Genomic DNA, 15,145 nt, shown 5'->3' with positions numbered 1-15,145 from the left:
ATAATTCATAATTTTGCAAAAAAATACACCAACAAAAAAAAACATCGATGTATTTTAACACATTTAAAGACTGGCCCCTTGGTGGAGATGATCATGGAATGTCAAAGGCATAGGTCAAAGGTCATAACCGGACCACCTGTTGTACCATAACTCTGCTGATAGAAACGCCGAGTGGACGCCCACCGTGACGTCATCCATTGATTTGTAACCAACCTCCTGAAGCCTCGAGCGGAAGCTCCTCCCCCCAAAACTGCAGCGTGCTCCCGTCGGCAGACATTACGGTAGACGATCGGCAGCAACTGCGCTTTTATTCCGCTGGTTGTTCCGCCGCTCGTCTCATTGCACAACAACCCGCGTCCTTCATTCACACAGCAACTCAACGATGTCGGCACTCCACAGAAAGATCATCAACACTACCTCAGCCCCGGCTGCCATCGGTCCATACAGGTAAGACAAGATCCAAACCAAGATCGTGCGGAATAGTAAAAAAAGAAAGAAAAGAAATCGTATGTATACTGTGACACGTGGTGCACAAAATGTTTTAATGGGCCGACGTGTGGTCGGGGGGCGGGGCTTCTTCGTGTTCAATAAACTGACCCCGTGCCAAAGAGTCAAAGTTTAACTCTGGGCAGCAGGAGAAGCAGAGTAGAGAGATCTGAACACACACAGGCAGCAGCAGACTTAAAATGGCAACTATCCGTCGACAGATTCCATACACACCTAAAGCCCCTGTCAGACAGGGAATATACAGGTAAGGATTTATTAATAATACTGCACCTCAAATAACTTTAATCTTAAAATATTAAGACTACACACACATATATATATATATATATATATATATATATATATATATATATATATATATATATATATATATATATATATATACACCTCTTTGGTCTTGTAACAATTCCACCAAAACATATTTCAGTTATCAGAAATGGTGCTGCTACATTTCTATTCTCAGGTCAACTTTTAATTCCTTGATCTTTAATCTCAATCTGTGCCTGTGCTCACTTCGAGGGGTGTTGCTGCTCTGACCAATCGTCTGTCAGAGGGTGGAGCGAGTTCAGATTGAATGGTCTTTGTCTGTTGGCCTTTGTTTTCACCGAATAACCCACGTTGAACTAGGTTCACCCATGTAGTGCCTAAAGTTGTATTCTTGTTTTCATTTTTTATGTTAGATGTGTCAGAAACACAACAGTCAGAGACTCTGGTTGTGAGGGATAGGTTTTTCATGAGATGATGAATCATGTCATACAACTATACACTGAACATTTCAGAGTAATGGTCATACAGTAAAATAGCATTGTATAATATGAATCCATCTGAATATCTGTGTGTGTGTGTGTATGTGTGTGTGTGCGCACGCGCTCACTTGCGTGCTTGTGTGCGTGTGTTTTATTATCCTCAGTCAGGCGGTGGTTGCGGACAGGACCATGTACATCTCCGGTCAGCTGGGGATGGACGTGGCCTCCGGTCAGCTGGTGGATGGAGGAGTCCAGGCCCAGGCCAAACAGGTGAAGCTCACAGAGGCTGATCTGATGATGATGATGATGATGATGATGATGGTTGAACCCCAGTTGACATTTGACCCCAGTTGACAATTCACTGACCAGTTTATTCTAATGGATGAGCGAACAGAGGCATACCTTAACTCCAGTCAGTAATCTTTGGGCCATAAAGATCATCAAGAAGCACAGTTATGGAACACAGTTATTTAAAAGACAGAGAACATTATTGATGCAGCTCACATGCAGGCAGCAGAACCAAAAAGATTGAAGTACAATAGAAGCACCTCTGTGTTTTACCATATAGGAGGGAGGGAGCAGATAACAAGTCTCTGTGACTATAAGTCATGTCAGGATTGTTATTATCTTTTTGAGCATGGAGACGGTCTTAAGGCACATCGGGTCCTAACAGCAGGGACAAGGAAACATAATACAATCTAATCTAAAACACTCTCATCCACACATGAGACACAACCATAATATATACCAGACACAATATCAAGTATTTAGAAGATGCATCAGGTCACAGATTCCCTGCCAGTTACAGAAGCGTAAGTTACAATGAAGATACATTTTTTCTTCGCAAAAAAAATGTACGTAATGGGCTAATACATTTACAGGTTCAGGCATCATAAAATAAAGATAATTAGAAATGTAAAAGGTGAGATTGAGTATTGATTGACTGCCTCCCTCTCTCTCTCTCACCCCTCAGGCTCTCATCAATATGGGGGAGATCCTTAAGGCTGCTGGCTGTGACTACGGCAACGGTGAGCTCGAAGTACAATCAGACTGCTCATACTGTATGTTTTCATGCTTTTTTTTAATGTTTTTCAGCAAACCAAACAAAAACAAATCTTTTATTTCAGTGGTGAAGACAACGGTGCTGCTCGCAGATATAAACGACTTTAACGGCGTCAACGACGTCTACAAGACGTGTAAGTAGACATGTAAATACACGCACACCGCCTGCGGCGTCACGCAAGAAAGCAGACGGCTAATAGATGTGCTGTTGATTTTGGTCTTCTAATGAACCTGACAACACATGCTGCATGTTACCTTTTGTTATTATAACCTCTTGTAGATATGTTCATGAAAGCAGCCACATGGGGGCAGCATTTAACCTCCTGTAAGAACTGCTGTCATATCAACGGCCTGGCCTGTCGCCTTTGCCTACACTTATGTTACATAGATGGCCCTGAAGTGTAAATCAAGACAACGAATGGGACAATGGCAAATAAGAAAACACTTTGTCGCTGTTTAATCCTAGGAGGTGGATTTCAACCCTCCAGGTCAGGAAGTACGCAGGCTGCCTAAGGGACCTTGAGCAAGACACTCAGTGTCTGCTCGCCCAATTGTAGTTGACCGTTAGCTTTGTGAAGAGAGAATACACATTTCTCACTCAGGGCATCACTTGACCTTGAGTGTAGACATGATTTGGGAAATGAAACAAACCTAAATACTCTTGATGGCTCTGTGGATGTTCACATGCTCCTGTTTCTGGAACCTGATGTGTTCAATCACAATAATTATTGATTTTTACTAATCATTTTCAATTAATTGATCCATTTCAAATAGCTGAATGAAGCAGGAGTTTTAATAAAAAGTAAGAAAACATGATAAAATTCTCTAATTTCAACTGATGAATTATTTATTCATTTTAAAGTTGAATTAGAAAAATATATTTTAAAATGCTTATTCCATCTCCCAACACATTTGATCCCTGGTTTAACATTTAAAGTTTCTGTTTCATGATAGCTTTACATTACAGGTAGCTTGCTGTAACTTAAACATGTCTTAGCTGTGTTTCCCAAACGACACAATTTACTAATATATTTCAATTAAAACACTGTAAAAGCCTGTATTCATTCCCCGGGGGAACACTCCAACCTTCATAACTGTGTGGTCATGAGGAGACGCTGCAGCTCGCATTTCACTGACATCTCTCAGAAAACGGCAGCTGACAGGTTTGGCAGTCACCTGACAGACAGACTCTGTCAGCTCGTCCTCAGTGGTATGAAAGCAGCCTCCACGCACAGGCCGCTCAGCCTGGTCACTTCCTGCCTCACAACAGACAGGTGTAATGGAAGCTGCTGCAGAGCCCAGGGAGTTGTAAGCGGACACCCGCCGCGCAGGCACACAGGTGTAACTCAACCCCTCCTACAGCGAGCGTTGCCCCGCAGACCGTTGACTCTGCTACAGGGCCCGAGCTCCGTCCCACCTGCAGACCCTCTGCTCAACCCCAAACCAAAGGCGGGGAACTTTCCCTGACCTCAATGGGAGGAAGGAAAGCGCACATGTCCACTGGGATACAGTCATGTGAATTTTCACTTTGCAGGCTGCTAGTTAAGGCTCTCGCTTTGTGTTGGGTTACTTAATTTTCAGCTAGAAAACAGAACTCGGAGATATGTTTTTCTATATAAAACAGATTTTGTCTGATTTAAAAAGGGGGAAAAAACACAACAGCTATAAGTCCCAGTCCTGTGGGCGCCCATAAGTATAAACTGGTGTATAAACAAATAATTAATGATATTATGTTATAACCTATATATAATATCAACCTTGTTTCTAGGAGAAGATCCCTTAACATTTAAACCATACTCTTATGATTAACTATAGTGTTACAAGCCCTTTATTAAATGTTTATGTGTTGCTTATGAATGCTAAATATGAGAGGTTACACTAAACTGTTACCCCACTATCGAATTTTTTTCTTCAAAAGAATGGTTTCCTAAGTTATGACTTCTGGTTATTTATTAAGTTGTTTTTCTCTCCAGTTTTCAGCAGTAACTTTCCTGCCAGGGCTGCCTACCAGGTTGCAGCTCTCCCCAGAGTAAGTAAAAAAAACAACCTTTACACCGTTCAGGAATCGCAGGACTCTATGGTACATGGTTCACATACAGTACATCAATATACATGGGGTGGTGGAAAAATCACGATTGCTCGGTACAGTACGTGCTCAGTCATGGGTGTCATGTCCTTTTTCGTCATCCATGTGGAGTTTTTACAAGAGCTGGCGTGTGTGTGCGTGTGCGTGCGTGCGTGCGTGCGTGCGTGCGTGCGTGCGTGCGTGCGTGCGTGCGTGTGTGTGTGTCCGTTGTTGCGCAGTGATTCTTTCACCGTTCCCATGTCTTCAGTGTTTTCCTCTGTCTCTGCTTCTTCACTCCAGGGTGGACTGGTGGAAATTGAGGCGGTTGCTGTTCTCGGTCCTCTCTCAGACTCCTGACTAGCCGGCCCCATCACAAACAAGTTGTAGTCTAACCACTGAGTGGCCTTAAAGTTATAGCTGCAGAAGCCTTGTTGTGTTTCCAGATGACACGTGAAAGACCAATCTGAATACTGTTTTCAGTATCATACCAGTGAGAACTTTACAACTCACCAGCATTTAGTTTGTGGCTTTAGGTCATTTCACACCTGACGTACTGTACTTGAAACCGATTTGCAATCATAATAACATTCCTGAAAGCCTCAGTGGAAAGATTTGGTATCACATCGACTTTCTTTGAAGCCGTTCTGGTTTGATATCTTGTCTTCCCCTTTGTCCCATTAAAACTAATACACATTTGGAAAAACTGCTCTCACTGAATGCAATATAATCCCAGACCATTAAACCGTTACCCTCTAAAATATTCATCTGTTCTTTAATGAAATAAAGATTATATGAAGATGATCTCATTTTCAAGGTGGCCCTTTTAATATTTTTTTTGACAGTTAATAGCTTATTACAGATTTCAGGTTTACTTTCCAGACGGAAGTCATGACACATCAGAAACAAAACAAAAGCTCTCACATTCATCTCATTGGTCCTCATCAGGAACTCATACTGATGTTTAAAACCAGTCCTCAGTAAACCTGCAGTGGGGCGGCTCTTCATATTCATTACAAACATGGTTGTAAGATCAAAGCCAGCTACTCAAAACAGAATATACGTTCATAAATTAAATTTATTTTGGCTTTGATTTCCGTAGATTTATAATTTTGTAGAAAACTACAGAATGGACTCTGAGGTTCGGAGTTAGATTAAAGACATCTGCTATCATGAATGTCTATACACTTAATAAATAGAAATTTTGATGGAATATTTTAAGATATTCTGACACAATTGCTTCCTCTGGAAATAAACACACCCACTAAGTGCTGGAGAACTAAGCAGAAATTTCAGCCATACACGATCAGGAGGGGAAGAAGGCACAGTGATGACCCTGACTGTATGTCGTTATCACAGGGTTTGGATCTTGGCAACCAGACGACGTGTGTTTTGCAAAAGCACACACACACACACACACGCATTCTTTCACTCATGCATACAGACAAGGTAAGACACTTCCAAGCAATTGGTCTGTGCAGTTATTCGCGTTGCACTTCACTCACTGGGAGCTGGAAACAGAGAAGGAAACATGCTGAGACCGCAAAGACGGTGTTATGTGGATGTGACAATTTTGGAAACTACAGCTGTGCTCACCTGGTTCTGCCTCTGTCTTGGGTTCTGAATCAGTCGCCGTGGCCTCTGCTTTTTCTGTTTTGGACGAAACACAGATTTTTCTGAAGAGATTGTACAATGTTTAACCTAAACAATTATCCAACATTTCTCTCCCGGCTAAACAAAAAAATATATGATAAACAAAAAAAGATGAGAAAATGTTCAATATTTAACTGAAAACGTGTGACATGTTTGGACAGCTCCTTTGGGACTAACTAAATAACTAGATTAGTGACTTATAAACATTCCTGTGACCAACCCTTGTGTGTTCATTAAGTCGTGTCTGCATGTTGTTGGATACCGCCTGGTTACCGCCATTGCAGTGAGACTGGGAAGGGTCTCGGGAAAAAAGCGTAAGGGACATTATGTACCTGGATGCTGTGGCAGCCTGTGTTCACTGGGTCACTATGCAGGATGCAGGAGGCGGAGCAGCGCTCAGGTTACTGCTGGTCAATGGAGACTATTGTACCACTATCATTTTGTTGCTAATAATAAGTTCCTCTTCCCTCTATGCTTTTGCAGCATCAGCTCTTAAAGGGCCTGTTTGACATATGCAGATTACAATGTCAACAGAAAAAATACCTTAACCTCAAGTGGCCTCAATCAATCCAAACACAATTGCTGAGAGGGATGATGCTTTTCTTTTCTTTTTTTATTTCCAACCCACCTTGCTCTGTCTCAGCGCTGCTGTCTGCTGCCTCTGCCTCTGCAGGCGGACTGGCTGCTGCAGGTTGTGGCTCCTCGCCTGCTGCAGCAGGCTCGTCCGAAGGTTTATCATCGCCGGTGGCTGCAGGTGTTTGGTCCAGAAGGGTTTCACTGTCCTCGGCTACATTGCCATTTTCGTTGGCCGCCCCTGTCAGGAGCGCAGTGTTAAGTATTGACTCAGCACATGATCCAAACATCAAAAAAAGAGAGTAGTTCATATTTATGGAAGGTGTAAGACTGCAGTAAAATCAGGTCGGATTGATGAATTTCTCTTTTTGAAGTACAAGCATACAGAATTAAACATGATCAACTTTCCCTACTCTAATAACTGGGTAAAGAATAAAACATATGCTGCTACCACTTGGAGTAAAAGTTTTTTTCTTTAAATTGCATTATGGGAATAATACAAGTCACAAAGAGTTAATGATTGCTTCGAATGTTGTTAACAAACATTGACAGCGTTGAACAGTTGCTATGTGTTTAGATATATTATGTATCACTTCCTTGTAGAAGTTTTGTCCGTCAGGATTTGCTTTGCAAGTTTTTGCATGGAGCGTCAAAGTCTTAACCATTGATCTTTTATGTTTTTAAAGTTGCTCCTTGAAATGGGAGCTCGAACACACACAAAAATGAATTAATGAAGCATCTTTTTGAAATGGGATGGGATTCTTGTAGAATAGATGCAGAAGTAGTTTGTTTAAATGAGACAGCATTTCCCAAATGGAAGCGTTTAACATGACGTTCACCACCAATTGCTTCTCAAAAGGCTGCACTCGACATACAGTATGTACCCTTGGTAAACACTGTCAATGGGTTCAACAATTTTTGGACAAAAACTTTTTCTGTAATCATTAAGAACAAGTGGGTCAGTAGGCCAATGTCATCCTCTTTTCTTTATTGGGAGTGACAAGTATCAAGGCAATAGAAATAAGCCTCATGCTAAAATAAGAAAACATCCTGACAAATTTCAGCGATCACCTCGCTGTTCAGTGTCAGTCGGTTGATAAACCAAATAAAAGACTGGTAAGTAAAGTGGGAAGCTCTGCCACGCTCAGCCAACAACAATAACATGATAATATATTGTAGCGCAAACTCTCCTTTTATTGTTTCATCTACTTGGAGGTCAGGATCAACACATTTAACCAGCTTCAGCGTCAGGTAAGTTCTTCCCCCCAAGGCAATAAAAGGGCTGTATCTCTCTTTAAAGTGTGAAGAAAAGCAGACACCCAGAAGTTAGGGATTGGGTCCCGCTGAGAGAATCTTCTACGACTTCGAACAAGGTCACATTTGTTGTCGATGGACACAATGCACATACTGTATTGATAAGTTCCTACTCAGCACTATACGGCCGGGGCCCTCTCCGACCCACTACAACAAAGGAGTGTCCAAAGTGGCTTCTCCATTTCCTATTGAAACTAAGCTGTCACCAAATCTGCTTCCATGCCACTGTCTCTCTCAGGGAAGGACAGAGCCAGAAACCAGTGTTTAATAATGACAATAAACTTTCCCCCTCCTGTCACTGTGAAGCTCCGGCTCAGTGAAAATAAAGACGCAAGACACTGCACCCAGAGCAATTTGTTCATTTGCATGCAGAACTGTCGCGCTTATCAGAGCACATTGCTCACTACAATAAAATTGAATGGATGATGCAACTCTATATGGAGACAGCGATGAACTTCCACGATGACATCATTTCCAAAAATGTGTTGCCATGTTATTCAAGGTTTGTACAGTACTGATTTAATTGATCGATTTATTCATACAATGATCTAATCAAACATTAATAGGCGTAATCTGTCCAAGATAATTGATATTAACATTTCTCTAGTGAAGCCAGGTACAGAGGTTGATCCTTTTTACACTAGGCGAAAATATATATTTTATTTTACATACAAATTGTGAAACTACAGAAAGTCCAAATTAAGTTTTGAATTGGAACTTATTGCTTCCTTGTACAGATGACAACATTGCATTAATGTAACACCATTAATACTTTGTGTTGGGCCACTTAAAATAAGGTTTGCAATGAATGCTACCTATCTGCATGTTCCTTGTATTGTCCTCCTGTATCTCATAGCCACATTTAATACCATTTTCATGATATAACACTTAAGTGTAAAGCCTACGTCACCTGTAGTGCTGGTTCCGTTGCTCTCCCCGGGCTTTGCGCTGGGTCGAGTGGTTTCCACCGCTGAAGTTTGAGAACTGGTGGAGCATCCCATCCTGTCCCGTGCGCACAGAGGACTGGGTGGTGAAGTTCAGAGTCAAGAGGTGATGCTGTAGCTGCACCGATGACGTCGTGCATCTAGAGGTCGTCTCTGTGAGTGGAGAGCAGCCCAAACTATAGAAGAACGAATCCCTTGGAGGAGAAACCAAAACAATAAAGACGGACTGGCTGAATTCCTCTACTCCTTTGCGTAATTGCGCACGGACGGTGGTCCTTCTTCCCCAAAAAATATGTTCCGCCCCTCGTGTCGAGGTTGCAAATTTCTAAACGGGGCTGTTGTTGTGTTCCGTAACTTAGGCTGTTTCCAAGAGGCTGTCGCAGGGACAGAAATACATTATTCAGTTAGTGTGCAGCGGCCACCTCTTGGGGCGGAGAAAGTGAAGCTGGTCTTTTTTTTCTCGCCAAACTACAGGACCCATAGCCAACGTGCCCTTGAGCAATACAATTCAATATTCCAGAGTTAATATACTGGTGATGCGTATATGTCCAGTAGAGCTACCACACTGTAAAAACACCAATTTACATGGACAAGCCCTGCATTCATAATTTCACTTGAGTTCAAAAGTATTACAAAATGAAAAAAGAACTACACAAGGCAGTAGGTCAAGTTCCCTGCCAAAGATTTAGAGTTGATTTCAATGTAAATAACAATACCTTTTAAATAAATGTAGTGTAGTAAATAGTTCAATCCTTCACATGTTACTGGGGGTGGAGTCAACAAGTATTAAACAGAAGAACTCAAGTAAAGTACAAAAAAATTCGAGACTGTACTTACTTATGAGATCTACATTTAGGTTCTATATCTAAGCACATGATTGCACATGAACCACCCAACAGTATGTACAATACAATAGCCTCTGACTGCAGTCTTATCAATACTTTCATTTGAATAAGGTTTTGAATGGGTCTTGCATATCATTTTATATCTTATAATTGTATTCATACAATACCGTTGAATGGCAGGAACACCTCTATGCCATTATGTAATAATAATTTCTTAAATCGTCTTACATCTTATTAAAATAGATTGCCATTAGATTTTTGAAAATGATTTATAAACCCTCTGCGTTGAGTTTCCTGCGCAGTACGCTTCTGCGCAGGCCCCCCGACTCATAGCGGCGCAATGCACCACGGTCCTTCCTTTCTCTCCGAGGCCATATTGGGGATATCTCACAGTAAGACGAGCTCTTCGTTTTCTCAATAAAAACCGTCTTTAACTCGACATTTTCACGTTGTGTTTCCATCCACGCGCTAACGAAAGTCTTCCTCTCCCCCCCCGTCGCCCGCAGGTTGGCCGGTACCGGACTAAAACCAGCAAACATGGTGGCCGCGAAGAAGACGGTGAGTGCGGCCGGGCTCGGGCCGCGGCCCACGCTGCTTCACGTGGACGTGTGTGTCTAGTCGGGGCCTGTCCACTTGTTCCCTCATCACCTCCGATGTCCGCACGAACTAGTTGTTGGTCGTCAACGTTCATACGGAAGCTTTAAATGACTGCGGCTGCTGAGATGCTACGGCACCTGCCTGCTGTTTTTTGCCCCTGTACGACTGTTGATCCGTGTGTTTGTCTGATTGTTGCTAGCTAACACTTGCTAACCCTAGTCTGCTAAACCCGACACCAGCAAAAATGTCCGTAACGTAGCAACAACTCCCTCCAACGTACGATATAAAGTTACACAACGCCCCGTCACCCGTGTTCACGTGGTTACATAGCGTATTTATTTTCCACCATGTCAGTCGGGCCTCTGTTAGCTCCAAGCGGTGGCTACAGTTAGCCGTGTAGCTCGGGGGCTGTCGCTAACTGCAGCAATGCGTCTTGTTCGCACAGAAAAAGTCGATGGAGTCCATCAACTCCCGACTCCAGCTGGTGATGAAGAGTGGAAAGTACGTCCTGGGCTACAAACAGTCCCAGAAGATGATCCGTCAGGGGAAAGCCAAGCTGGTCATCCTGGCCAACAACTGCCCTGCCCTCAGGTTGGTGATGGGAGTGTGCACCATTCGAGCTTCGATTTTACTGTGTAGAAAGTCGGTTCATGTGGTATAAACATATCACGATCAAAACGCATTGTTCTTGGTTCGTTTGTAACATACACGAGCCGTGTCAAATGATAGATCTGAAAATGGAAGGGAGAATACAGTCTTTGAACTGCAAAACTTCAGACAGTTGTTGTTCAACTTGTCACATCTTACTGTAGAAAACAGACAAATTGGACTGAAAACTTGGCCGAGTAGTCTTTTCCAGTGCACAAGTGGCCAATACAAATATGCTTGTATTAATTAGGGTCAATTATTTTGATGCCCGTCAACACCGGCAGGACACAACTTGGCTCTGACCTGCCCCAAACATTTGGTCAAGTCCAAGTTTTCGATGCACAAAGCCTTTTATCCCACTGACTTTCATGTGGCATTATTGGCATGTCATTCAATGACTAGGGTGTAAAATTATACATTATGTGAACTGCTTAAACTGATAATGGATGCGATTGCCTTGTGGAATATTTTAAGATATTGTTAAAACTCTTCATAGTTAATAAAGAATCTAAACATTTACAAATTGCACATATTTTTGAAATGTTTGTGTATTCCATTTGTTCACTGTGATCTGTGTCTGTACAAATGACCATGCTTGGAGTTTGTAGGGGAGTATGAGCTGGCTGCACTTTTTTCCCACAAAATAATCCCCTTTTCCTCAAAACCTTTTTTTTTTTTTTTAAAGAAATGTGTAAGCTGCTGTGACTCAATTGCCCTTTTATCTCTCCGCTCTGTTCAGGAAATCTGAGGTCGAGTACTATGCCATGCTGGCCAAGACCGGTGTCCACCATTACAGTGGAAACAACATTGAGCTTGGCACAGCCTGTGGTAAATACTTCAGGGTGTGCACACTGGCCATCATCGATCCTGGTGAGTACCTGTCGTGGCGTTGGATGGCATCTGCTGCAAAGTGCAGTTGATCTGTGATTTTTAGCCTTTTCTCCCCTTGTGCAAACTGAGCGTGTTCTTTGACTCTGGAGCTAAATCAGATTTCATGAGGCTGTGTATCAAATGGACTAAAGGGATGTTTCTGATACAAGTTTGTGCCAGGCACCATCTGGTAGCAAAAATTGATGCATGGACATTAGTCTGGGGCTGCTGGTCCCAGTGAGCCTGTTTTTAATACGGCTGAACAGCAGCAATGAGGCCACGCTGACACAAACCAAGCACATTACAACCTCCAGTGATTCATGCTTGAATGTGATTTTTTTTCTATCACCGTGAATATTGTCTTGTACCAATATACGCAATGCAATAATGTGTCAGCATCTTGTGTTGACCCGTTTTGTGTGTGGTTGAAAAACTGGAAGCCAGAGACCAGAAATATAGATGCAGTGTAGATTTAGATAATATCAAAATAAGCACATTTTATTTCCTGACACTTAATTTCTTCTTGCGAATTTTTGCGCCTGTTGGACCTGCTCACCAAAGTGGTCCATCTCAGGACGAGTGGTTCGCTAGACAAGAGTCAGTCGGAGCGCTCAGTAGAGCTGACAGTTTTCTCTGGCTCGTTCATGAATGCGCCGTCTATAACATTTATCCTCATAATGTCAGCATTATTTGTTAATTGAGGGTATAAGAATAGTTAGCTTTTCATGCTCTGGGTTTGTGAATTTCTTTGTACTGCATTGTCGATTTTACATTCTTCGATCCACTGACTCCATCTTTTCCTCTGCAGGCGATTCTGACATCATCAGGAGCATGCCAGATCAGCAGCAGCCACCTCAGTAAAAATGTTCCCCACCCTGATGTCATGAATAAAGTCGGAGCTAACAGTTCATGCTGGTGTCCTTTTCATTTCTGATCAAGTTACAGTATATAAGCTGCCTGCCCACAGCACGCTGTCAGCCCTTTTAAGTGTCCACCAGAGAGGGGCAGTGTGCTCTTCGGTTTTTTAGATGGCGCAACCTCACACCCCTGCTTTACAACAGGAGGCCTGTAAGAGGGATTCCCTCTTCTCTCTGCAGAGCTGTTTACATTGTGAAGCTGTCGGAGGAAAACACGGGCAGTGATGGAAACCACATTTCAAACGGCAGCGCTTTCTTTAGAGACTTATGTCACGGAGCATGACGACAGGATTATCAGTTAATGTGTAAGACCATGATCCTCCCAACCGGGTGCTTCTCATCATGTCAGAATTAAACAACTGCTGATATCTGAATGTGTTTTTTCTCACTTAAATAAACCTTGGAGATGACATCCCCCATCTGTATAATCTGCAGCCTGTTGACTAATGGAGAAAGGACACTTCTTTCAGAGGCATTAAAGACTATAGGGTGATAGCTGCATCTGATGTCCTCTGTGTGATATATATGCACTTGCACTGGTCAACCTAAAATAAAACCGGAACAAATTGATTCAGTGGGCTGTTTTCTTCTTCTGCAGGTCAAATTAATCACAACTTGTCCATAAATTGAAGTTGACTTGTGTTTGAATTCTTTGGAGTAAATGTTTCTTTTTGGCAATTCAAGCTGTACATACAGAAACTCTGGGGCATCTGTTTGAGATATTTGAATCTGAATTGAAACCCTTTCAAATGCTAGGAAATTTGACTGGTCGCAATCGCTGCAACACTTCACATCAGCGTGAGGTGGACATTTGTTGTCTGTTCACACGTGTGGATTGAAAGGCGTGGTAGAGCCTCCTGCCAGCTCAAGTGACTGTCGCATATATAACTAGTGTTAAATGTAAAACTCACCAAGGGAGGTATGATGTTATAAACTAATCCCCATAGATGTCAAGATCAGATTTGCTGTCCTACATTGGCCACATGCTTCCACTCAGAAAAGGCCGTGTAAGCCGGCCGTCATCCATCGAGTGGTTTGGCCCAGTTTTTTCAACTCACTGCTTCCCTAAGCCTTTTCTCGATTCCCAATTAAATCGAATGAAATCATCCCAGATAATCTGTCACATGCGGCAGATGCCCCCCCCCCCTGCTCCGCTAGGGACAAAGATGTTGCAGAATGAAATCTGAATCAGCAAATATGAACACTGCAGGATGATAGAAACGAGAATATATGAGATAGAAAATATAAATGTTTATAAAAAATACTATTGGACATCATATTTAGTTATTGTTTTTAAGTCAAATTTAAAAAAGGATATTCTGAATACTATCCAGCTCATACAAATTCTAATGACTGTTTTAGCTCTGTGCCCTTTTTCACAAATATTGCCCCGTTTTTTGAAGCAGTTATTGTGAATCCCTCTTTCTTCCTCCATTAACATTTGAGCAAAAAAAAGAGATGGGATGTGACACATTTTTTTGTGTTATTGGTCCCTCCCCCCCCCGCCCTGTCCCAGAGGCAGAAAAGTAGGTGAGCGTGTCTGTCTGGTAGCCCACTGTCAAACCCAAGGTAATGCCCCCCTCCATTTTGAGGCGGCTGGGTAAATCCTCACCGATCTGCCAGCTTGTTCATCCGCACTGGGCTGAGGGAGGGATACTGACTCTCTGAGGGCAGAAGGACGCACGCAAGTCAGCATGAGAAACACATTTAGAAAACATTTTTTTGAACAGTCATACTCTCATAACTTCCCCGTCTGTATAATAATGTGATCTAAGAGCAGTGTTGTGTGAGCTGAGAATGAATTATGCTCGAATAACACGGTTTAGGGCTGTTGTTGGTTCCTTATGCACAGGATATGCCCCAAATTTTGCTGAACTACTTTATCCTGTGATTTAAAACAACCCAGAGAATTTAAAATGAATAAAACGCCATTTACTGGTTTTACACTGACTTTGGATGAATTTCTTGGCAGCTCATCCAGTCAGCCCTCGTTGAGCATCTGTGCTCAATCTTAAGCAAAGATGCATTTAATCCTGGTTGAGTCGTGTTTCCTGAGATGCCGACTTCCCTAGAACACAAGGCACAGATTAATTTGAAAATGATGGCATGCTGTTCGCTGCAGCCTGCTCCGGAAAATCAGATGACCCCCATTCAAGGAAGATTAGGGGTCCATATCTCCAAAAATATGTTTTTCCACAGCAGACATTTTGACATATTGATTATAAATTGTAGTTTATCTGTGTCATGGCAAACATTTGGACCATCTCCACATGGGATTGCAACACACTGCTATTAATCCTACATCAACAGAAATAGAAAATGAATCTTCTGGTAGTACTACAGGTACAAAATCCAAAGAAAAAAAACTATCAAAAATGTAAAGAAAATGACCTTAAGTAAAAGATTA

General features: G+C 42.3%; 3 protein-coding genes across 4 annotated transcripts; 2 read left to right on the top strand and 1 right to left on the bottom strand.

Annotated features, from left to right (window-relative positions):
• The first annotated feature begins 269 nt into the window (after positions 1-269).
• Positions 270-5,181, top strand: rida (reactive intermediate imine deaminase A homolog). 2 transcript variants are annotated; one of them, XM_035620650.2, is made up of 6 exons: positions 270-447; positions 1,418-1,523; positions 2,227-2,281; positions 2,381-2,449; positions 4,289-4,344; positions 4,681-5,181. In XM_035620650.2, exons 1-6 carry the CDS (start codon positions 383-385, stop codon positions 4,735-4,737), a joined length of 408 nt encoding a protein of 135 aa, XP_035476543.1. In that variant the 5' UTR covers positions 270-382; the 3' UTR covers positions 4,738-5,181. The 2 variants fall into 2 exon arrangements, with proteins under 2 accessions (XP_035476543.1, XP_035476544.1); XM_035620651.1 differs by lacking the exon at positions 270-447 and adding an exon at positions 599-751.
• Positions 5,182-5,183: 2 nt separating this feature from the next.
• si:dkey-284p5.3 (uncharacterized protein LOC557830 homolog) lies at positions 5,184-9,241 on the bottom strand. The gene is made up of 4 exons (XM_035620653.2): positions 8,828-9,241; positions 6,659-6,844; positions 5,974-6,027; positions 5,184-5,888 (listed from the first exon to the last, which is right to left on the bottom strand). The coding sequence occupies exons 1-4, from the start codon at positions 8,916-8,918 to the stop codon at positions 5,875-5,877; spliced, it is 345 nt and encodes a 114-aa protein (XP_035476546.1). The 5' UTR covers positions 8,919-9,241; the 3' UTR covers positions 5,184-5,874.
• Positions 9,242-9,992: 751 nt separating this feature from the next.
• Positions 9,993-12,729, top strand: rpl30 (ribosomal protein L30). Its single transcript, XM_035620652.2, has 5 exons — positions 9,993-10,098; positions 10,213-10,264; positions 10,749-10,894; positions 11,691-11,821; positions 12,630-12,729. Exons 2-5 carry the CDS (start codon positions 10,244-10,246, stop codon positions 12,680-12,682), a joined length of 351 nt encoding a protein of 116 aa, XP_035476545.1. The 5' UTR covers positions 9,993-10,098; positions 10,213-10,243; the 3' UTR covers positions 12,683-12,729.
• The last annotated feature ends 2,416 nt before the right edge of the window (positions 12,730-15,145 follow it).

This window comes from Scophthalmus maximus, chromosome 22 (assembly GCF_022379125.1).
Source record: "Scophthalmus maximus strain ysfricsl-2021 chromosome 22, ASM2237912v1, whole genome shotgun sequence".
In the NCBI taxonomy this organism is placed as follows: Eukaryota; Metazoa; Chordata; class Actinopteri; order Pleuronectiformes; family Scophthalmidae; genus Scophthalmus; species Scophthalmus maximus.
This window is presented reverse-complemented; position numbering and strand designations above follow the sequence as displayed.

Excerpts from the sequence above, each read along its gene's own strand:
- rida (XM_035620650.2), top strand. The coding sequence starts at position 383 with ATGTCGGCACTCCACAGAAAGATCATCAACACTACCTCAGCCCCGGCT. Across the intron at positions 448-1,417 it reads GCTGCCATCGGTCCATACAG|TCAGGCGGTGGTTGCGGACA; the intron begins GTAAGACAAGAT and ends TATTATCCTCAG. Across the intron at positions 2,282-2,380 it reads TGGCTGTGACTACGGCAACG|TGGTGAAGACAACGGTGCTG; the intron begins GTGAGCTCGAAG and ends CTTTTATTTCAG.
- si:dkey-284p5.3 (XM_035620653.2), bottom strand. The coding sequence starts at position 8,918 with ATGGGATGCTCCACCAGTTCTCAAACTTCAGCGGTGGAAACCACTCGA. Across the intron at positions 6,845-8,827 it reads CAACGGAACCAGCACTACAG|GGGCGGCCAACGAAAATGGC; the intron begins GTGACGTAGGCT and ends CGCTCCTGACAG. Across the intron at positions 6,028-6,658 it reads CAGCGCTGAGACAGAGCAAG|AAAAAGCAGAGGCCACGGCG; the intron begins GTGGGTTGGAAA and ends CGTCCAAAACAG.
- rpl30 (XM_035620652.2), top strand. The coding sequence starts at position 10,244 with ATGGTGGCCGCGAAGAAGACG. Across the intron at positions 10,895-11,690 it reads AACAACTGCCCTGCCCTCAG|GAAATCTGAGGTCGAGTACT; the intron begins GTTGGTGATGGG and ends CGCTCTGTTCAG. Across the intron at positions 11,822-12,629 it reads ACTGGCCATCATCGATCCTG|GCGATTCTGACATCATCAGG; the intron begins GTGAGTACCTGT and ends TTTCCTCTGCAG.